This window comes from Phaenicophaeus curvirostris, chromosome 3, assembly GCF_032191515.1.
Source record: "Phaenicophaeus curvirostris isolate KB17595 chromosome 3, BPBGC_Pcur_1.0, whole genome shotgun sequence".
Classification (NCBI taxonomy): domain Eukaryota; kingdom Metazoa; phylum Chordata; class Aves; order Cuculiformes; family Cuculidae; genus Phaenicophaeus; species Phaenicophaeus curvirostris.
Genome location: NC_091394.1, coordinates 21383425 through 21404521, shown reverse-complemented (window position 1 = coordinate 21404521; position 21097 = coordinate 21383425). Strand labels below are relative to the sequence as shown.

Below are 21097 nucleotides of genomic sequence, written 5' to 3'. Positions count from 1 at the left end.
CTATTTAGGATTCCTGGCTAGATTTGTATTTTGGATGAGATAGCAAGCTTCTGGGACTTTCCACTTTCCACTTTCAAGAAGAGATCACTTCAAAAATCAGGCAGGTCTGGCGTTCTAGAACAGATTTCTAACTCTGCTTGTCTCTGCTTATGTTCAAAGCACACCAGTTGTGACAGTGCTGGGCGGAGGATTTAAGCAGTTTTTCTTGCTAGACTGCTCCTTACCCCAGACACTGAAGAAGCAGTCACCTTAGAATATATTTTATGGGTTAGAACTGGCAACAAAAAAGCAGGTATTATTAAATACAGTCACTCACAAGCATTGTTTTCTTGCAGATTTAAGGCAGAAAGAGGGAGCTTATTGTCTTACTCCTACCCCACTCTCAATTTACATACACAGATCACAAAATCACTCAGGACACACCATACACAATTATAAAAATCAGCATCAAATTCTTCACATAAGAGTTCCAAATACTTAACAATTAGACATAAACCCTATACAGGCTCTCAACTTTCACATTTTTGCTGATTCCCCAAATGAAAACACACAAACCTGAGCTAAAAGCATGCAAGCTCAGGGTTTTCCTCCCCCTCTTCAAAACAGTTCATTAGAATTACTTTGCCTAAGCGTAAATTTCCTCTCTTTGATTGTTTCAACTGCTTTGATGTGAAATGAAAATTATCAGAAATTTGCAAAGTTCCCAAGATTGCTTAGCATCAGAGCACCCATTTGACATAAGTGAACAGCCTGGGAATTCCTTCACTTCTCATACAGCAATGGCATTTCAGGCTACTTCAGCTTTTCATGTGTGGATATTCCCATAGCTCAGGCTGCTTCAGTGCAATATTCACATGGGATCTCAGCTAGCATGCAACTTATGTGAATTCAGTAATTTTGGACCAAGCCAGTAAACTCCTTCAATTCAGCGAGATAATCCTGCAATGCTTTACACTGACAAAAGATGACAAACACCCTGCGAGCATCCCAGCTGCAGCAGACTTAGAAGTATGTGCTACACCAACATACTACACAGTTCCTGCCACATTACTTTTGACTGTTATGTTCAGGCCCTTACCTAGCTGCCAGCGACACCCCATGACCTTAGGAAAAGGAGATAAGAGACTGCATTGTTACTTATTTATTATTTTTCATTACAAGCCTGGAACTGAAGCACCAGAGATAAACTTTTCTAGGATAACACTATTTGTCATCCAGCAAGAATTTTAGAGCAAATGACAAAACCAACAAAACCCCCGGAAGACTCAAGGGTTACTTCCAACCTTCCCTTCCTCCAATCTTCTCTTCCTCAAGCCTGCAACAAACAACAGGACATAACTCTTAGCAGATGGTCTGCAGTAACACTAGAGCTTTTCCATGGTATCTGCCTCCTAATCCCACTGGCTACCCTTGCTCGTGTGTGCATACAAAGAAGAAAACGTTTTCTTGGGGGAATGTAGAGGCTTGCAGGGCAGAAAACACTCATATATCATGTTTAAGAAAGATAAATCAGGTTGCACCCATATAGATTCAGGCTAAAAATTAATCATATTGCTTCTACTACATCTCTCCAGACAGCCCCAATACCCAGATTACGGGGGGTGGGGGAGTACATCTTCAAAACATGCTACCTCCACCCTCACTAAAAAGTTTTCTGTTCCCTTACACTCCTTTCCATATTATATTAGTTTTTAGTCCATGCAAAACTATGCCAAAGGGGAAAAAGTAAAAAGCTTTCCCTTGTTTTCTGGTATTGATTTATGTTATAGCCTTCTTCAGACAAACTCAGAAACAATTGAAACCATCTGTATGCCTGATGGGGAGTAACAAAAAAACTGATGAAGTATGACTTCACAAGGTGTCCAATACAGACCACATTTTTCTCAGGAGACTCCATATCCCAACAGTACAAGCACCAAGACAGTAACAAGCTGGCACTTTCCAGAAACTGCATCTAGTCTTTGTATTTTCTCCTAAATACCTACAGGAGCATAGCTTTGGTGCTCTGCTTGCTTTCCTGAGCCTTCGCTTCCTACAAATAGAGATTATAATATACTTTGTGACCAGTGCTATGCTCACATGATTTTGGCTTTAATATAGATGTTCTTTCTTCTCATTCCCCTAATAAAAAGGAGCATGATCTCAGATTTTATGGTTTTTAAGTATTCTTAAATATTTTATATAGTTTTAAGCTAAAGAAAAAAGCTAACAAAGGCTGTCAGTGGCTATGTCAGAAACTATCAAACTGCAAAAAAATCTTAGCTTTTCAGACTGTGTGGGAATCAGATATCCTAGTTGGTTTCCACTGAAATTCAATATTCAATCATACTTCAGTATGATTCAGTCCCTGCACACAATTGTTAGTTCCACACCGTCATCAAATATACACTAATGCTGTTAGATGCAACTTAGTGTAGGACTTCGCCACAACTGCCTAAGCCACCAAACCCAGAGATGTTCTCTACCTAAAACACATCTATGTCATTATGGAGAATGCACAAAAAAGCATTTACCAATTTTTCCCATCCTTTGGAATAACATCCCATCCTTTCTTTCTCCCTGCAACAGTAATGGTTAGGAAACTGCTTTCCTCTTTTTCCTCATTTTCTCTCCATAACACACTTTCTGAAACCAGTTTTGTCTTTTGCACTGATTAAATGCAGTTGGACAGCAAGGAGTGTCTGTGGTTAAGAGCATTGCTCAACAGCTGTTGTTGGACAGCTTTGGCGAGGCTCTCGAGGCTAGCTGGAGGGAAGAGCAAGAGGCACAACAGAACCAGGAGGCTGACTTGCACTAAAGAGAAAAGAGTTACAAACCATCTAAATCCAAATTTAGGCTGAACAAGGGCTTTATATACTCTATCCATCCTTCTCAAGAAACCCTTTATGTAAACTGAATTAATCATCCATGATAAAAATAAATGAGGCTACGTCTGAAACATGGAAACTGGAGAGACGGAGATGAGATGAGAAACAAAAGCCAGACAGAAATAGAACAGCAGATTAAAAAAAGGCGCAAGGTTTAATTAAACAGCTTATCACGGGACATAGTGTCTTGCTGTTGCTGGAATTAATGTTAGCCATCTATGTTCATCTCTCTGGGGCCTTTTAATCACTGCAGCTTGGAGAGAGAAAAAAAAAAACAGTAACACACTCACTGGCTGGCAGCACTCTTAGCTTGTGTTTGCTGAAGTCAGACACCACACCAAGAGTGCATCTGCCACCAGTATCTGGGAAGATCACCTCTGACTAGTTTTGTCACGTGAAATGGCCTTTACATCAGGCCATATAACCTCCTCTGAGGACTGCAAATTGAATTTAGTGCCCCATGGTAATTTTACACTAAGGAACAGGGAGAGGAAAGAGAACAGCTAATAAGATTTCTTAATTAATTCAAGCATGAAAACCTTTAATCCCCTTTTAAAATGGAAACAAGTGCACTGCGGGAGAAAAGAAATGGGAAGCACACAGAAGTTCTGTCTCAAATAAATAGTATTTCGCTTCAACCAGGCAGCTGCCTAAACTTGGTTTCTGACTCTGAAAAGAAGCGTATGCTCAGAGCCACGTCTGTTTTTCTACCAGCATTTTTTTCTACTGATGGGAGCCTTTTCTCTTTAGCATTCTCAGCTGGAAGAACTTGGGTATCTCCTGCTGCTTCAATCCTTTCTCTGTTTTCCAAAGTACTACACACAAGCTCAAAGAAGCATGAGAATGAACTACAACTTCACATAGACAGCAGTAAAAAGTGCTACCAGCTGGGCACAAAAGAAAATTTCTTAAAAATAAAATAGCGCTCCACTGACCACCCACAGCAGATAGCATGATTCCTAGCATTGAGGAAAACACCCTATGACAGCTCTTGTTCTAAAAGCCTCTTATCTTCTCAGCTACTAAAATAGTAGTTTGTATTATTTCAAGTTTCTAACAGCTCACTTAATACAAGCATGAAAAGACCTATCAGATCTATATTGCTTCCTTCAGCGTCCTCATTTAATTTCCTCTGCATTGGATCAAGTTCAAAAGACAATGTTAGAATCAAATCGAGTTCTGAGGCTGGGGACTGTTGAAAAGTGGACTGAATGGGCTAAGTCTCATTTCTTTTATTTGTTAGCTACCTAAAATGCTGGCTATACATCTACAGAAGGTGAGTGGAAGGAATGCTGTGAGCTGTGAAAGGTGAAGGGCAAAATATTTACAGAGAAGGGAACTCATTCAGAAAACTGAGAAGATTTGATAAAGCAGAAAACTCCCTCTGAAAAAAATTTATATTACACTCTGGACTCCATTTTACCTTGAAATGTTTCAGGACGAGTCAGTGCTATGGATGTATTTAACATATCTTGCAATATGAAGATACAACCCATGATATTAAAAGCAAGCTGGAAAGTGATCTTAAGTTACCTAGTCCACTTGTTTCTCTAAGAGCATGATCAACTACGTCTTTGTGAATCCTGATTAACATTTATCCAAACTGTTTGCAAAGATCTGCAGTTATGGAGATTTGGAGATTCTCCAGCCTTCACAATTACTCTGTTCTACGGGTTCACATTTGTGAAGCTATGTTCTGTGTAGTAACTTTTTTAGAACACTAGAAGACCTGAAGTTCTTCCTTCTGCTTTTCTTCTTTAGGCTTATTTCCCAACTCTTGATGTTGCTTTTTAAGTTAAGTTTGGTAGGTTTCTAATCAGTCTTTTTTTTTTTCCTTCTTTCCCCCGGAATTCTTCTGATGGACCACTTATTTGCTAAAATTCTGTACTCCAAACTGGCTGTAGAACCTAATAGAGACGTTATGAGTGCTAAGTAAAGAATTAGGACTTTGTGTCCTGCAGCTCAGCATCCTATTTCTACAAGCCAATATAGGGCTGCTCCCCCCCGCCCCAACTCTCGCCCCCATAATTGCATCACATTCCTAAAATAATAAACAGCTTGTGAACCTCTGTAGCTTCTAGATCATCCTCTGAAAAATCTGTTCAATACTCTCACTGCTTTCATTAGTAGTTAACTATTTCTACCTCTTCACATTAGCTCAAATGTTTTCCAATTAAATTGGATGGTATTTTGCAATTAATTTCTCTCATTTGTCAAGATGATGCTGCATTCTCATTCTGCCTTCCAATATAGTTTTCAGATGACATGAAGCTGGGAAGGATGTCAGCTTTATAAACATACGGTCTATTGCACCATCCCAATCATTACTGAAAAGCTTTGTGCAACAGTGGAGCCAACAATAAGAAGTTATAATTCTAGCCCAAAAAGCCAGGGTGGAGGAGAAAAAAGCTAATCATGAAGTTATGCTCTGTTGTTAAAGGCATTTCCAATTATGTCAGAAAACAGGACGCAAGGAAAGAAGCTCATTTAGACAATACTCAACCACTTATTACGAAGGCTAAGGACTTAGAGCTTTTTCAAAGTATATCTCAGAGAAGGTGAGAAAAAGTATTGACTTTTGGATAAAGGATTTAGCTCCCGATATTCTCCCTGTATAACAAGTTAGTACTTCTAACCAACACATTTATTTTAAAAGAATAAACTGTCTGAATGTACAATTGGAGAAATTAATAAAATGTTTTTACCTGGCTGTTGATTAGAATGACATATTTGGTATTTGTTGTCTTTCTTAATCACAATACACATGAACAGAAAAATGCTCAACAATAGTACGATAACTGATACAGTGCTAAACATTTTTTATCACTTCATTAATACTATTTTAAATTACTTGTATTTTTAATGCTTCTGAATTTGGACTTCCAGCTCACTTTGGGACATGCTCCAAATTCAGCCAAGAAGTTCCATTGCTCCATCTGGCTAACCATATTGACACCCAAAATCCCTAAAACTGTTTTCTCCATCCCTGTAAGACATACTGTAGCTACTAGGCTGACAAAGAGAGTCTTTTTCAAACCCCAAATGACTGCAGCTAATGATTTTTCAACATACCAAGTACAAGATTACTTCAGATTCAGCAACAATATTGAGATATCCTACAGATTTTATTGGTCTTCTGCCTTCTGTGCCTTAATAATTGAAACCAAAACATATAATAGAAACATTAAACAAATCTACTTTGCTAATTAACATATTTCTTAAAAAGCACACAAACAGTAAATTCCTTCCTTGGACATAAAATACAAAACAAATAAATCCCAGTGAATCTCCTTAACATGAAAACTCAGAAATACTTGAAAAACATCACTATGCTTACTAACCAAATCGAAAACTTATTTTATCATGAAAATATTTTAAAGAGATCTCCATTCCTCCTCCTTTTAGCTTGTAACTCCTGTTAAACTGGTTGTTGGCAAAACTCCTCCTAATGTCAGACTGGAAGAAAAACCTGAGGGCATTTCACTTGGCCAGATTTCTCAGCAAATCTCACAATGCTTGAAATTTTAACATGAAGGGCAACAGAAGACAATTCATGCTATTCTCCAGTAAACAGAACATCAAAAACAACTTAAGAGGGGCAATACATGGCTGGCATGGATTGCATCACCTCCATTTGAATTGAAGCACAATCCAGTCAGGCTGTGTGCATACAGCTTGACGTCACAGCCAATAATCAAGGAAATCAGAGAGAGCATGTCTTGTTTTTGAACAGGCTGGACTGCTGGGCTGAGACCAACGGCATGAGGTTTAACAAAGCCAAATGCCAAGTCCTGCATTTGGGGCACAACAACCCTGTGCAGTGCTACAGACTAGGAGAAGTCTGGCTAGAAAGCTGCCTGGAGGAGAGGGACCTGGGGGTGTTGGTTGACAGCCGACTGAACATGAGCCAGCAGTGGCCCAGGTGGCCAAGAAGGCCAATGGCATCTTGGCTTGTATCAGAAACGGCGTGACCAGCAGGTCCAGGGAGGTTATTCTCCCTCTGTACTTGGCACTGTTCAGTTCTGGGTCCTTCGCTACAAGAAGGATGTTGAGGCTCTGGAGCAAGTCCAGAGAAGAGCAACAAAGCTGGTGAAGCGGCTGAAGAGCAAGTCTAATGAGGAGTGGCTGAGAGAGCTGGGGTTGTTTAGCCTGGAGCAGAAGAGGTTGAAGGGAGACCTCACTGCTCTCTACAACTACCTGAAAGGAGGTTGTGGAGAGGAAGGAGTTGGCCTCTTCTCCCAAGTGACAGGGGACAGGACAAGAGGAAATGGGCTCAGGCTCCGCCAGGGAAGGTTCAGGCTGGACATCAGAAAAAAATTTTTCATGGAAAGGGTAATTGGGCACTGGAACAGGCTGCCCAGGGAGGTGGTTGAGTCACCATCCCTGGAGGTATTTAAAAGACGGGTGGATGAGGTGCTGAGGGGCACGGTTTAGTAGTTGATAAGAATGGTTGGACTTGAATATCCTGTGGGTCTTTTCCAACCTAGTGATTCTGTGAATGTGACAGAATACCTAAACTTTTAAGAACCCATAAGAAATGAACTGGTTGCTGGTATATACACAACACAGTTTTTGTAAATCACTAAATAGCTAAGTAAGAATGCAAAGAATAAAACAGCAAAACAAGAATCACTGAAAGATTATGCTCTTTTTGCTCTAATCAACCGTTTTTCTCACAGGTATCCCTGGAAGAAGCCACCACTGAAACTACAGACCAACTTCAGTACAAGCGCACAAGGTCAAAACATAGGCTATTTCTGACAAATAGAAGAGAAACCCTTAGCACCTTTTACTTCCCTTCTTCTGTCTTTGTCTTCCTTACATAGAAAAATCAACCCATAGACTTAAAGTGACATGCAAAATACAGAAAACTAATTGCTTTCTAGATGATGATGAGGTAATAGACCAGAAAACCCTAAGTAAGTTTTCATGTTATTTGCTGTACAGCTTCTGGGTTTTCATTCATTCTTCTGCTTGACAAACTTCTATTATCCGTCTTTACTTCCTTTACCTCCAAGGCCCTAAAACTTCTCACTTGCCAGAAATTTTATTTTGATTCCAAAGTAACACACACGTTTCATAAGAATTTTTACTCTCTTAGTACCTATCTTTCTTGTACCCGTGAAAAAGTCTGGTTGAGTTATCCTTACAGGATAACCCAGCCAGAATCTATACAAAGAGATGGAAGAAACAGCAGCACAAGTATCACATGATATAGTTGTGGGTTAATACAGCGATGCAATATGGTTTAATATGGTGATTTCCATCAGCTTTCATGCAGACTGTGAACAGTCTTATTCTCCAATGCATGAACATTGGACAGCATTTGTCCTTCACAAAAGCAATCGCGTGGCAACCACCAACCTCAAGCTAATACAAAAAGCAGATGGTATGATTTCTGAAAGGCAGAGACTGACATCAAGAAAAATTCTGTGCATGTGTATCACATTTTGTGGAAAATAACTTTCTTTTTAAACTGGATAAATTTTTTGAACCAACTGCAGAAGAAAGGGGACCAAAACGGTTTCAGTTTGAAACAAACATCATTCCTTTATGACATACTAGATTTAAACAGTCACTCTTGCTTTTCCATGGTATCACATTATTTCTATTGCACACAGTTATTTTTAACTGCCTCCTCTCTGAAGGTACTAAGGACTAATCTTGGGTGGTAACTCACACTAAGACATGGATCATTTGCTTTCAGAACAGAGCAACACATAGGAAAACTTACCTTATCGCTGTCTAGCGTGTTCTGTGAGGTTCGTGAGGCAATTGAAATAGTATCAGGTTGGCTGCTACCATCGCCCTGACTGTCCAGGTCCTCACCGTCTCTGCAAATAATTCAGTTTTCATTACAATATTAGCACTGCGTTTGTAACATGTTAGTTCCTTACTTGCAACTCAAAAGAAGGGGGACCTAGACATTGTGGCAATGGACACCACCCGGACAAACTAAATGATGCAAAAATCAAATATTTCAGCACTTAATACTTTGTTCCACAGAGAACAGATTTGTTTGCTCAAGGTCTACATTAGGTATAATTAAGGCAACAACCAACCAGCCAGAACTACAGCAAGAACCTTGAACAGCCCCTTTGCCAAAGTGAACAAGCAGAACACTCAGTCACACATTTTAAGCTCCATGAAAGGAAACCAAAAACCAAATTAACACATGGAGAATTGCAAAAATCTAAAATGTACAGCTACTCTGTACTGCAGTTCCTAATCTCTTCTGCAATGGGTGAATGTACACAAATCAGGGACTGTTCAGAGCAGAAATCTCAACAAGTTCAGCACTGCAGGAAACTGGAAATTACTTATAAGCTAAGGCTAGCCAAAATAACTCTTGCTTTTGTTCAATTCACTGAAAGTCATTAGAAATTCAACACTACAGAGGAAAGACTGTTGTTGTGTACTCAGAGATCTCTGATAATTTTAAATAGTACTTACCTTCTTCCTTTCTGTTTTGTTGTTGGTGCAGTTTTGGGGATGTGGATCGGCTCTTTCAGTGCTCCTTTCAGATGAATGGTCCTTTCTTGTATGACTTCCCGGATGTGTTTGATCCAGTCCTGTTTATTCTCTATACTGGATGCCTTTGATATGCAAAAGAAATAAAACCCCCACAATGGACTGTTAGAGTTGAGAAGATTCCCATATACAGTCAGTTAATAAACACAAAGGGGAAGGCATAAAGAATAATTTTTCGAATAATTTTTGGAAAATTGAACAGAGGAAAATAAATTCAAGCTAGTTTTCTTCATTTTTAATTGCCAACACTACTTCACGCTCCACAACATTATTAATATTGTTCATTTTAAAAAGTGTTTTATTTTAGATTCAGATTCCTCTTTCATAATCATAGAATAACCAGGTTGGAAGAGACCCACTGGATCATCGAGTCCAACCATTCCATAACTTGAAGGCTAAAGCCCTGCATGCATCTCAAGCCAGACAGGGCAGACTGACTTACTTAGAGAGTTTCAGTAGTAACACCTTGAGCATTTTGAACTCCTGCTAAGTTTTAGGTCAATTCTAACTTTATATAACAACCTATTAACACTGAAAGAAAAATTAACTTATACTGCAAAACACACTTCCATAACACATTTCATTATTCCTCTTCCCACTTTTGAAACTTAGGCGGAAGCAGAAAGCTAATTTAGGGATTGTATTTTAATACCTGCCTGCAACATATCATCTATATTTTTTGAGATACCCTGGAAAAGACTTGATATCCAGGTGCCTAACCCATAATGTGATTGTTTAATCTAATTTAACCCAACACTAGGAATGCTGTTAAATATAAACATTATTGCAATTTAAAAATAATTACTATATATAACTTCCTACTTCTCTTAATTGCCGTCTCTTGAAAGAATTGGCTTCGAATATATATAGTTCAAATATTTAATAACTGAGTCTAAAAGGATGGAGAAAGTTGCAGGAACAGACGAACTGTAAGGAAAAAAAACCTTTTGTTTTCCTTTACAAACAAAAACAATTGGGAAAAGAAGCCAAACACAAAGTTTTGTTAAATCTTTTATTTAGGTTTTCCTGGAATTTACTTGCAATACTAATGAGCTGAAGAAGTGCCAGTTTCTAACCTTCAGAAACAAAGAAAGAAATCAACAAAATGGTTGAAAAGCTTCATATACCATATACATTATTCCAATATCCTGTGCTCTAAGTAAAGAAGAGAACAGGAACACCTTTAAAGTAATTTCCTTGCACTCATCGACTGCTATTAGAAAACTAATGTGAGCTCTTCTTAGCCTGTGATTCACTAGGAAAACATATAAACTTGAGTGTCAATGTGTAAATTTGAGTGGCCATTCTTAAGTGGCATTATTGAGGGATCAATAAAAATATATGTGAAAACACGAACAACTTTAATAGTAGGTATATTAACCTATAAATGGGAAGATAAATTTTTTTAAGCTGAACACAGCTAGGAGATACAACAGAAAAGTTTCAAAGTTGACACAGTCCTCAAAATATGTCAAATTACCTGTTAGCTGTTTCTGGCATTACAAAAAAGTTCTCCAGTTGAAACAGGAGATCCCAGGTTACATACCAGTGACAGGAGAAACGGATTTAGCTATTCTCCTAGCTAGGCAAAAAACACTACTGACACCTATAACTTCCCCAGTCACAGAGTTTACAAGCATTGCATGTGCTCTTATCCAAAAGCAAGTACCTTCAGAATTAATTATAGACCACAGAAAGATATAAAATCACCTGAAGTGTTTCAATTTCTGCATAAAAATGTGAGCCACGAAAAACAGCGTCACCAAAAAGCAGCAATGATTTAAGTTTAGAACTAACACAGATGTCACAATTTGTCTCTGGCATATCAATTGCTCGGTCAGCTAGCAGGTGAAGACTTCAAGCTAGAGAAGTCCTTGGAATCAAACCTTTTCCTACTCTGATTCATGAAAGCTACTTTGACTAGTCGTTCAGTAGGCCACACAGATTCCCCTCTACTGTCAAGCCACATGAATTAGATAATATACCACATCGTTTACACACAAAGGAAGATTATCTGTCAGCAGCTGTCCTTCTCGAAGTCATCACTTCTTGCCTTCCCAACAAGTATGAACAGCAACGGCAAGACTTAGGATAGACTGTACAAGCACATCTGCTAAAATTACCTTGAGAACAATTTTGTTGTCTGAAGTTGGTGTCCTTCCAACCCACAGAGCAAACTTGCAGGGATCTCCTTCTACGTGTTCTGTGACACCCAGTTCTGAAGTCTGGAATTGAGAAAGATTTGTCAAGACAACATAGTATTTTTTTTCTTAGAGGACACAAAAGGATGCTAAAATTCTATGCAACTGAGCTCTGCTATTTAAAGAGATTTTTAGTGGCTTAAGGCTAAATCATAAATCATTTGAGGTTTAACAAGGCCAAGTGCCAAGTCCTGCACTTGGGGCACAACAACCCTATGCAGTGCTACAGACTAGGAGAAGTCTGGCTAGAAAGCTGCCTGGAGGAGAGGGACCTGGGCGTGTTGGTTGACAGCTGACCAAACGTGAGCCAGCAGTGGCCCAGGTGGCCAAGAAGGCCAATGGCATCTTGGCTTGTATCAGAAATGGCGTGGCCAGCAGGTCCAGGGAGGTTATTCTCCCTCTGTACTCGGCACTGGTGAGACCGCTCCTCGAATCCTGTGTTCAGTTCTGGGCCCCTCACCACAAGAAGGATGTTGAGGCTCTGGAGTAAGTCCAGAGAAGAGCAACAAAGCTGGTGAAAGGGCTGGAGAACAGGCCTTATGAGAAATGGCTGAGAGAGCTGGGGTTGTTTAGCCTGGAGAAGAGGAGGCTGAGGGGAGACCTCATTGCTCTCTACAACTACCTGAAAGGAGGTTGTAGAGAGGAAGGTGCTGGCCTCTTCTCCCAAGTGACAGGGGACAGGACAAGAGGGAATGGCCTCAAGCTCCGCCAGGGGAGATTTAGGCTGGACATTGGGAAAAAAATTTTCACAGAAAGGGTAATTGGGCACTGGCACAGGCTACCCAGAGAGGTGGTTGAGTCACCTTCCCTGGAGGTGTTTAAGGCACGGGTGGACGAGGTGCTAAGGGGCATGGTTTAGTGTTTGATAGGAATGGTTGGACTCGATGATCCGGTGGGTCTCTTCCAACCTGGTTATTCTATGATTCTATGATATGCTAGAGAGAATTCTTTATACTGGTGATAGTGGTGGGGATTCTTCCAAAAGAGAAAAACCACAAGCTAAACAGTTTTCCCTATAAAGATATAATAAACAACAGCAGTTACAATTTGAAAATAAATGGCTTATTTTGCATTTTTTACTTGACAATATAAGTCTTATAACACTTAAAAAAAATGTGCTTGGTAAAAGCAAGTGTTGGCTTCTCTCCTTGTTGATTTCCATCAGGGAACAGTCACTACTTATTGACCTCTATGTTTTCTCTCAGATAAGACATGCTTAAATATTCTCCTGATATCTTCCAAAACTATGATCTCTCTTCTGCCAAAGGAGCCTTTCCTAGTGTGCTTCCTTCCCTCTGAAACAGATGAAATAATTCAGAAACACAGTTTCCCCAGAGAATTTTGTGGGATAACTACATTAACAATCAGTCTTTGGGAATGTTCTAATGTCAGACCTTAATAGCTAATTATCATCCAAAATGTTTTCACTTTCCAACTGGAACAACATCTCAGTCATGTGAATTGTCATCCAGTTAAACAATTCATATAGGCTCTGCTCCAAAAAAAATTATAAACTAAGAAATACAGCTCAAACTATAAGAAACTTCAACCCAAAAGGCAGCTGCTAAGCATTCTTACATTATTAGAAGCTGTATTTTTCCCCTCTTATGCATGATCACTAGCATATACACAGTTCATTACAAGAGATGTTTGATATACAATACCTGAGTAAAGGTAATTCTTTTCTTGTCTCACTTGGATAACAACTTGTTTTGTTCGGTTTTGATTTTTTTTCCCTTAAAAGAATCTAAACCCAACTTATCTATACTTTCAGCTTTGTTGTCTCTTTGGAACATGGACTCTTCTTCACTGAAATACCTAAAATCCTGTGGTGTATTTTAAGCTTAACTTGCCAAAAACTCCTGCGTGCATTAAAAAGCTTGCAAAATATTTAATCCAACATTACATTATGAAATTCAAAGAAAATATACCCTATCACACTGCCCAATACAAAGTCTGAATGGGCAAGATAGCACAATTTTTAATGTTTATTTTTTAAAACCTAGCAAATGTAGAAGTTTTGGCACATTTGTCAATATTACTAATTTTACAAGGAACTGAAGGACAATGCAGTGGTTGTCTGTATCGTAAGAAGGGGCAAAGCAGACATATATTGTTCACCAAAGCTCTCAATAGTGGTAGCTATCATGTGGAAGTAATGGGAGAGAGTCAGCTTCAAAACCCAACACTGGGAGGGTGGCCTGTGCCCAATATGTAGTTGAGGAACACAACTCTTGGCAAAAGACACTAAACACTGAAAGCCTGCATGAGGTCCAAGGACAAGCTCACATAAATTTGTTGCAGGTTACTGAACGCATAGAAACCACATTCAGGTGAGGAAGCCCCTGAACTGCCAGTTACTGGTGACTAGGAGAGTATTCTGGCAAAGTAACAGCTGCTTGCCTTGTTCCCATAGCCCTCCTGAGGCATTTGCTCTTGGACTCTATCTCTTGCCAAAGCAGTTCACTAACACATTCTTCACTAATACAAGTCATGCTATTGAGTATCCTGTGCTGGGGAAACCATGATGGTCACCATGCCCAAAGTAAAGAGAAGGACTTCACTCTTATAGAGGCAGGAGACAGCATAATGTGTAAAAAAGATCGTTAGCTCAAATCAACACAAATGCCTTCAACATCTGTATGAATGCCTTTTTTAAAGATCAAACTATAAGAATTGCTAGCTGCACTACAGGATATTTTGCCAAATGTAATATGAAGATGAAAAGAATGCTTATTTTTAAAAGCGAGGCACAATGAGAGTCTTCAAGATTTCCAGCAGCTTCGCTAGGACCCAAGGCTATTACTAAATTCCTGCCAGAGGAACTGACTTGACAAGCTTACAGGACCGATTTTTCAGTTCTGTCTCCCCTGCCATATAATGCTTTGGCAGCTGATGTTAGCCTCCAGTACATCAGAGGGGATTTTGTATTTCAAGTTCTTGAGAACACCAAACAAAGGTGTGATCAACAAAACAGCTGCAGCTGTGTTACCTGCTAGCTACCTTATATCAGGAAGGAAAGCAAGTGTCAGAAATGAAGCAGCAGAATATGCAAAGTAAGATACAGAAAAAAAAGGGGGGTTTTGAACCAACGTGCTTTACCAGTTTGGACACAAAGGTCAAACAGGGTAAAGAAGGAAAAGGAGCTAAAGCAGGGAGAAAAAGCTCAGTATTCATACCATCTAGACTTAGTCATATATCCCAATAGGTTCAGTAGAAGAACAATGTCTTTTAGAGCATGACTCTGAGAAGTAAAATAATTTCAAGTACTTGTTCTAAACTCTCTGGTAGAAAAGCTAATTCTGCCTTTGACAGGTGCAGCACAAACCATGGGAGACTGTCTTCTCACTTGACTACCAAAATTTACTGAGTGTGAATAGTGCTGTCACCCAAATCATCCAATGAGACAGGAAGGTAAGGATATGAATTCCTGGGTCACATTTTGTAAAGCAGACATGCTACAGATGAGGAAAGCAAGAGCAGATACTTTTAAATTTTTTTTTAAATGAGAAGAAAAACATTTCCATCTTTATATCCCTTCAGTAGACTGCAGGAGCTATAATTTCATTTACAAACCATTACTGTAAGACTACTAGTCTCAGCAGATATTCTGGAACAAACTTTCCCATGACAAGGAGTTCTTGCCTTTCCAGATGCATAAGTGTAGAATATCCACCAAAATGAATCCTTAAGCTGAATATTACTACAACAGGACAGTAAACAAGCAAGATGTAGGCAGCTTGTCAACTCCTTCCGTACTTCTACTTTATACAAGTAAGTCTTAAAGAATCAGCAATCACACACAATTTAGACAAAATTAGTCCAGCTCAATCTTGATTTTCCTTTGTCCTGACAAACCAAGATTGCCACGTAGCCTTCAGTAGTTGCTTTTAGTCTACTCTTTCTCCTCAAAAGCATGACAAAGCAGCAGACTTGTAAGATTCAGGCTACACATTCCAAGGCTTTTCTTTCAGTGCACTATAATAGTTGTTCAAGTTCCTTGGGCACATTCAAATCATCTGAGCTTAGTCACAGTCTATTCTAAATGTGATCACTTGTTCTTATACTTACAAACAGTTTACTCTTGTAAATGTACTTGCTCCTTCCACTGGAGTCCTTTACTTCTTTACTGAAAACCAGAGACATCTCAAAAAGGAAAAGGTGCCTCTCTCTTCCCTTTCGAATTAGAGTTTTTGGGTCCCACACTTGGAAGGATTCTTGAAGGATGAGCTCTCCCTGAGATTCTATATTTTCATCAAAGCCTAAAAAGCCAGGGAGAGGAAAGTTTCACCATGAGAAGTTGATAATATGAGGAAATTTAAAAGCACAGCTTCAGTTTACAAAGCAATCCATTTTCCCCTCTACCCCTCACCCCACCCCCCACCTTGGAAAAAATGGGATTCCAAGGAAGCAATACTAAAAAGAAGATTTTGTTGCAACACTGCTATATACTAAATGTAACTGTAACTCAAGCCTATGTCTAAATTTAGATATTTAAGTGTCTAGAAGTTTATCAACTCTTCTGGTAGTATTTTACCAACAAACGCCAGATTTGTCTATGTCAGCCTCTGGTGACCTCTTCCATGATGAAAACGACTTCTCTTTCAAGTTTTCTGTCACTGTCCAAAGTAAGTATCTTGTGAGGACACAGACAGCTCATGAGGTTGTTCTGACATTGGCAAGCTCCCAAATACCACCTTTTCTGGTGGTACACCTTCCCTAACATGTATACAATAAGTATGTAAACATTTTCCAATAGGAGATGAAAAAAGATGACAACTTGTAGCTGTTGCCATGTGATCAGCCTGCCGTTGACTCACTTCAGCATTGACCCACAATAAAGAAGTAGCAGCTAGATTACTTATCTCGTGACATAACGTAAAGATGAACGGTTTTACTCCCACTGTAGTGGTATGGTGTTTTCCCAGTTTAATACACAGCTTTAAAGTTGCAGGATAACAGAAATTAGTCTACCATACTCTTACAAGTGGTATTAAGCTGTGTGTTAAACACTGCTTGCCAATACCATCTGAACAGAAAAGCACCATCCTAGAGAAAACAACAGCTCTCACTGTTATAAACAGGGCATCATGGAGAGCATCAGAGGTAAGTTGTGTAGGGATGTTCATTCAAAATCCCCCAGAGACATAAAGAGGAAATGTGCTCATTCACTGCGTTTATCTAACATGGGATGACTCAACAATACACGTGTGATTTGTTAGAAAACCAGCTTCTGTAAAAGATTAGGATATTCTCCAGGATTACATTCCCAGTGTTAACAGGTTACCACCAAAGCCAGTCAGCATTTATACTAAAATCCCCTCCTGAACAAACCATTTGGAAGTGATCCTGCAAACTGACCAACATCGCTATTGTTGAAAATCAGGGAAGAAAGGTGATTTTGAGGATTCATGTGATCAAGGATCAAGTGTAAAACCAAGATGTGTTTTACAGTAACTGGTGTGATACTGGAATTTCCATGACAAGCTCCATTTTAATATTAGAAGGCAGAGAGGAGGAAAAACAATATTGATGGAAAGCACCTATAAGTCTTTATTCAGCAACTGCAAGGTAAGGTGGTTCTGCTTTTATCTCAACAAATGTAAATGCCAAAGCACTTTTATTACTAAATGTATGATGACACCATCATACATGATAACATGTAAATTACACAACAGATTTTGGCAGAAAGTTGTTCTAAGCACATAAGACACAATTGCATCCAACCTCCACTGTGCCGTTAACACAATTATGCAGTTCTGGCTAAGGCCCAGGCTAAATTTTTTTACGCTGACATTTTACTGTCAGAAGATACATTTCATTTCAACCAGAAGTCTGTTAAGGACCAGACAGCAAACAGATGTGAAAATGATGAACTCCTTGGAGACAATTATTTCATACATAATTCATCAAAATCACCTCTAATACACTTATGCACCTCATATAATGAAGCTGAGGATATTGTTGGAAAATGTAGCCAAAGCTATCGTATCTGACCATTCACCCAATTACATTTTACATAAGTAGTGGAAAACTTTGTTAGCCTACCTATTTTTAAAATCTGCAGTGGCAGAGCTACAGATCAGGATGAAAGAATAGTTAAGAAATTAACAGAACTGTGCCAGTCGCCCGTCACAATTCATTTTCCTGAATAAGTCTGCATTTTACATACCTCAAAATAGAAGATAAATAGAATACAAACCCAGAGATAAGAAAATGTTCACATTCTTCAGATCTTCTCAACACACAGTAGTATAGAAAGTTATTAAACAAAGTTAATCTACAGCATATGACTGAATTGGAAAACCAGTTTGAAACCTACCTTCCAGCATGCTGAGGTGCATGGCATCATTTGCTCGCTTTGGCACACTAAGCATCACCTCCAGGCCATCCTTAATCTCACCTTTACCTTCTTCACAGCATGTGAGCAGCTCCTACAAAAGACAAGCAGACATGAGTGCTTCTCTATCTTGTATTTTTACACTAATATGATACACAACCAAATAATAATTCTAACAAACAAGGAGTCATTTTTGGCATGTAGAATCTTTTTGAACTTCTTACTCTGCCAATGACATGGCAGCATACTTTGTATGATCTGTTCTTCAAGGAGCAGCCCAAGCTTTCAGTTAACCATCTCTAATTTAAAACAGATCATCTGATCAGTAAAAAATGTTTTAAATTTACATTAAGGACAGTATTTTTTCTGATAAGCACATGCACAGCTATCAGATACAGTACTACATCAAGGTCCAGAGCAACACTGCTGCCAAGTCATGAAGGTGGAGGGAAGCAGGACACACAAAATGACCCCTTGCCTCCCATGCCAGTCACTGCTCCACTGCAACAAAGACCTGCTCTGTACTACTGCTGATAAGAGTATTTACATTGCTTCATTTTAAGTATTCCATTAATTACTCCATTCTGTGTTCACACAGCTAAAAGCATCCTACAGACAAAACTTCCAAACACGAACAAGCATTAACTAATGAACAGAAGTTAGAGAATGAAATATGCTGAAGTATTGTAGTAGAACTCAGGACGACGCAGTTGCCTGTCTCTTCAACATCTCACAGATATCAGTATAATATATACTGATATCAAATTGCGGATATTCAAATTGCCTCATACCCTTTTAACAGTATAAAGATAAAATGTAGCTTACTTAATCTAAAGGGCATATTATCTTCCTTCTGTTATTCAAAAGCCCCACTTAATTCATACCCTCAGGTTAAATTCTCTTTCCCTTTTTACAGGAAAGACAGGTGATTCCTACTATTATCATCATATTTAACTGCCAGAACCACCATCACAGCAAAACACTACATCACACTTAAAATTCTAGAAAAATAAACAGGACTTTTAGAACTGTAAAATGTTTCAGTTGTCATTCAAGTTTTGGGCTCTCCATCATTCCATGTTTTACATTTCTCTTCTTATAGGGAAGGAAAAAAAGAATAAAACAATAAAGAAAACCCAGCAATCACTAAATAAATCCATTTTACTATGCAGGAAAGTCATCTGCTCTACATAAAATGATTAAACTGATTTATTCCATCACTTCAAAAATGTACTGGCTAAGGGATATGTAGATTTAAGAAAAATAATTGTTAGGATCAATATCCCCAAATTTTTGAAACAGCACAGCTCAGAATATTTCTGTGAGTTATAAGTTGTGCTTTTCTGCAAGGGAAGATCAGACAACGTGTTTCAGTTAAAAATCATGGACTTGTTTCCATACAGCTTGACCTGAAATAGCCTGCAATGGTTTTCAGTCATTTTAAAAACAATCATCCATGGCAGTTCTCAAGTAAAAAGGGGAGGCACAGATCAGTTACAGAGCTTTACAGCTATTACAAAACAAGCAATGCCACCTAACAGAGACCCAGCATAGTTCAAATATGCTGCTGCCCAGTCAACAAGATGTCTGGCCACTGAGTGAATGCTCTAAGTACAGGTTTCCAAAAATTTTGTTTATTTTAACAGCTACTATTTACATGACATTTCCAGGCAACGTTACAAGCAACAACTGTGCAACAGCTCTATAGGTACTCTGTGTGTACCTATATATATATATACACATGCATCTATTGATACATTTTATAGATATTTTATATGTTAGTTTTTGTACATGTATAAATGAATATGTAAAAATATATACATTTTACATTACTTAATGACATAACACACAATGCCATAACCAATGGCCCACCAAAATTTATTGCAGAAACCATTACAAAAATGTGCCTGTCCATATGGACATGAATTACTTTTTTAATTCTGGAAATGCAAATTGTATTTTCTAAGTAAATATCAGTAGAGAGGTATCTGTTTTGATTTACAGGAGTTCGGACAAAAAGGTGCTTATTTATACTTTCTTTCATTTTCAGTGGTCTCCTAAAAAACATTGCAGCAATATTTGAGGCTGCCCAGGATTCCACAGTCTTAGAGAGCAGAGTGAAAAAACACCTTTCTGATTTTAGCAAGAGCTTTGCCTTCTTAAGGACAGCAGAATCAGATGAAGAATTTCAAACAAATACTGACCTTTAAAAGAAGCTGGTATTTTGTTATCCTTTGGACAGGTTTGATTAGGTAAGAGGAGATAGAATTGGCCAGTCCATGTCGTTGTTGTATCTCCTACATGAAAAAAAGCAAACATTTGAGGACTGTGATCACCAACACTCGGATACAGATTGATCTGAGGGCCACGCAATAATTTAACTACAAGTTCTATTTTACTAAGGAGAAATACAAAAACCCACAGGATGACAAGATAATCCAGCCACAGCAAATGGTCATGTTATGCATCTGCCTGTTTACTTTATACAAACTGAAGTTTATTACCTCCAAGGATACCTGTGAAGCATTTCAACAAATCTAAATACAAATAGCAACGATTAGGCATATCAAACATGTGGCAATGCCTTTAAAATAAAAACAAAACAAAACAAAAAAAGAAAAAGAAAAATCTGTATTTCTTCTGTTACTCACAAGAGAGAAAAGAAAACAAACTTCAGTGTTCTGAGGAGCAGCCACGACTACCACAGGAGCTGAGGTGAGGGTTTTTGAGCATCATTTGCTAGTTTGTTGAAAGTCGCACAAAGCATTTTCCCCCACAAGAGGGAGCAGGGAGTAACATTTGCTAACTAAAGGAAAGAGGCCACCAAGCACTTGGTAACAGCCACTTACAAACAAAATAAAAGAATGACCTCCACAAAGCTAAAGGAGCAAAACAGAATTAGATGATAATCAGATGTTATAATTACAGATTTCAAGTACTGATCGTGGTTGAACTTCAGGCCTGTGTTTGCCATTTATGATAGTATCAGATAAGTTTTAACCATACAATTTCTAACAGCAAGTTATGCACCACAGCTATATGATTTCTAACCACGATTACAATGTCAGAAATTCCCAAGATGGGATACACTTAACATTGTCGAACAGTCCAGTGCTGCACAATGGAAGCTCTTGAAGTTACCTGTGCACAGAATTAGG

The 21097-nt window shown here is 38.6% G+C and overlaps 1 protein-coding gene across 4 annotated transcripts in view; it reads right to left on the bottom strand.

The window, feature by feature from the left end:
* Positions 1–21097, bottom strand: part of TRIO (trio Rho guanine nucleotide exchange factor) — a 249264-nt gene that overhangs the window by 67333 nt on the left and 160834 nt on the right. For all 4 annotated transcript variants that reach the window (XM_069853494.1, XM_069853496.1, XM_069853497.1 and 1 more), the window contains exons 28-33: positions 20144–20236; positions 17922–18033; positions 15671–15861; positions 11522–11623; positions 9321–9463; positions 8602–8701 (exon numbers count right to left, since the gene is read on the bottom strand). In XM_069853494.1, the coding sequence (XP_069709595.1) occupies positions 8602–8701; positions 9321–9463; positions 11522–11623; positions 15671–15861; positions 17922–18033; positions 20144–20236 (741 nt within the window). The remainder of the gene's footprint in view (positions 1–8601; positions 8702–9320; positions 9464–11521; positions 11624–15670; positions 15862–17921; positions 18034–20143; positions 20237–21097) is intronic.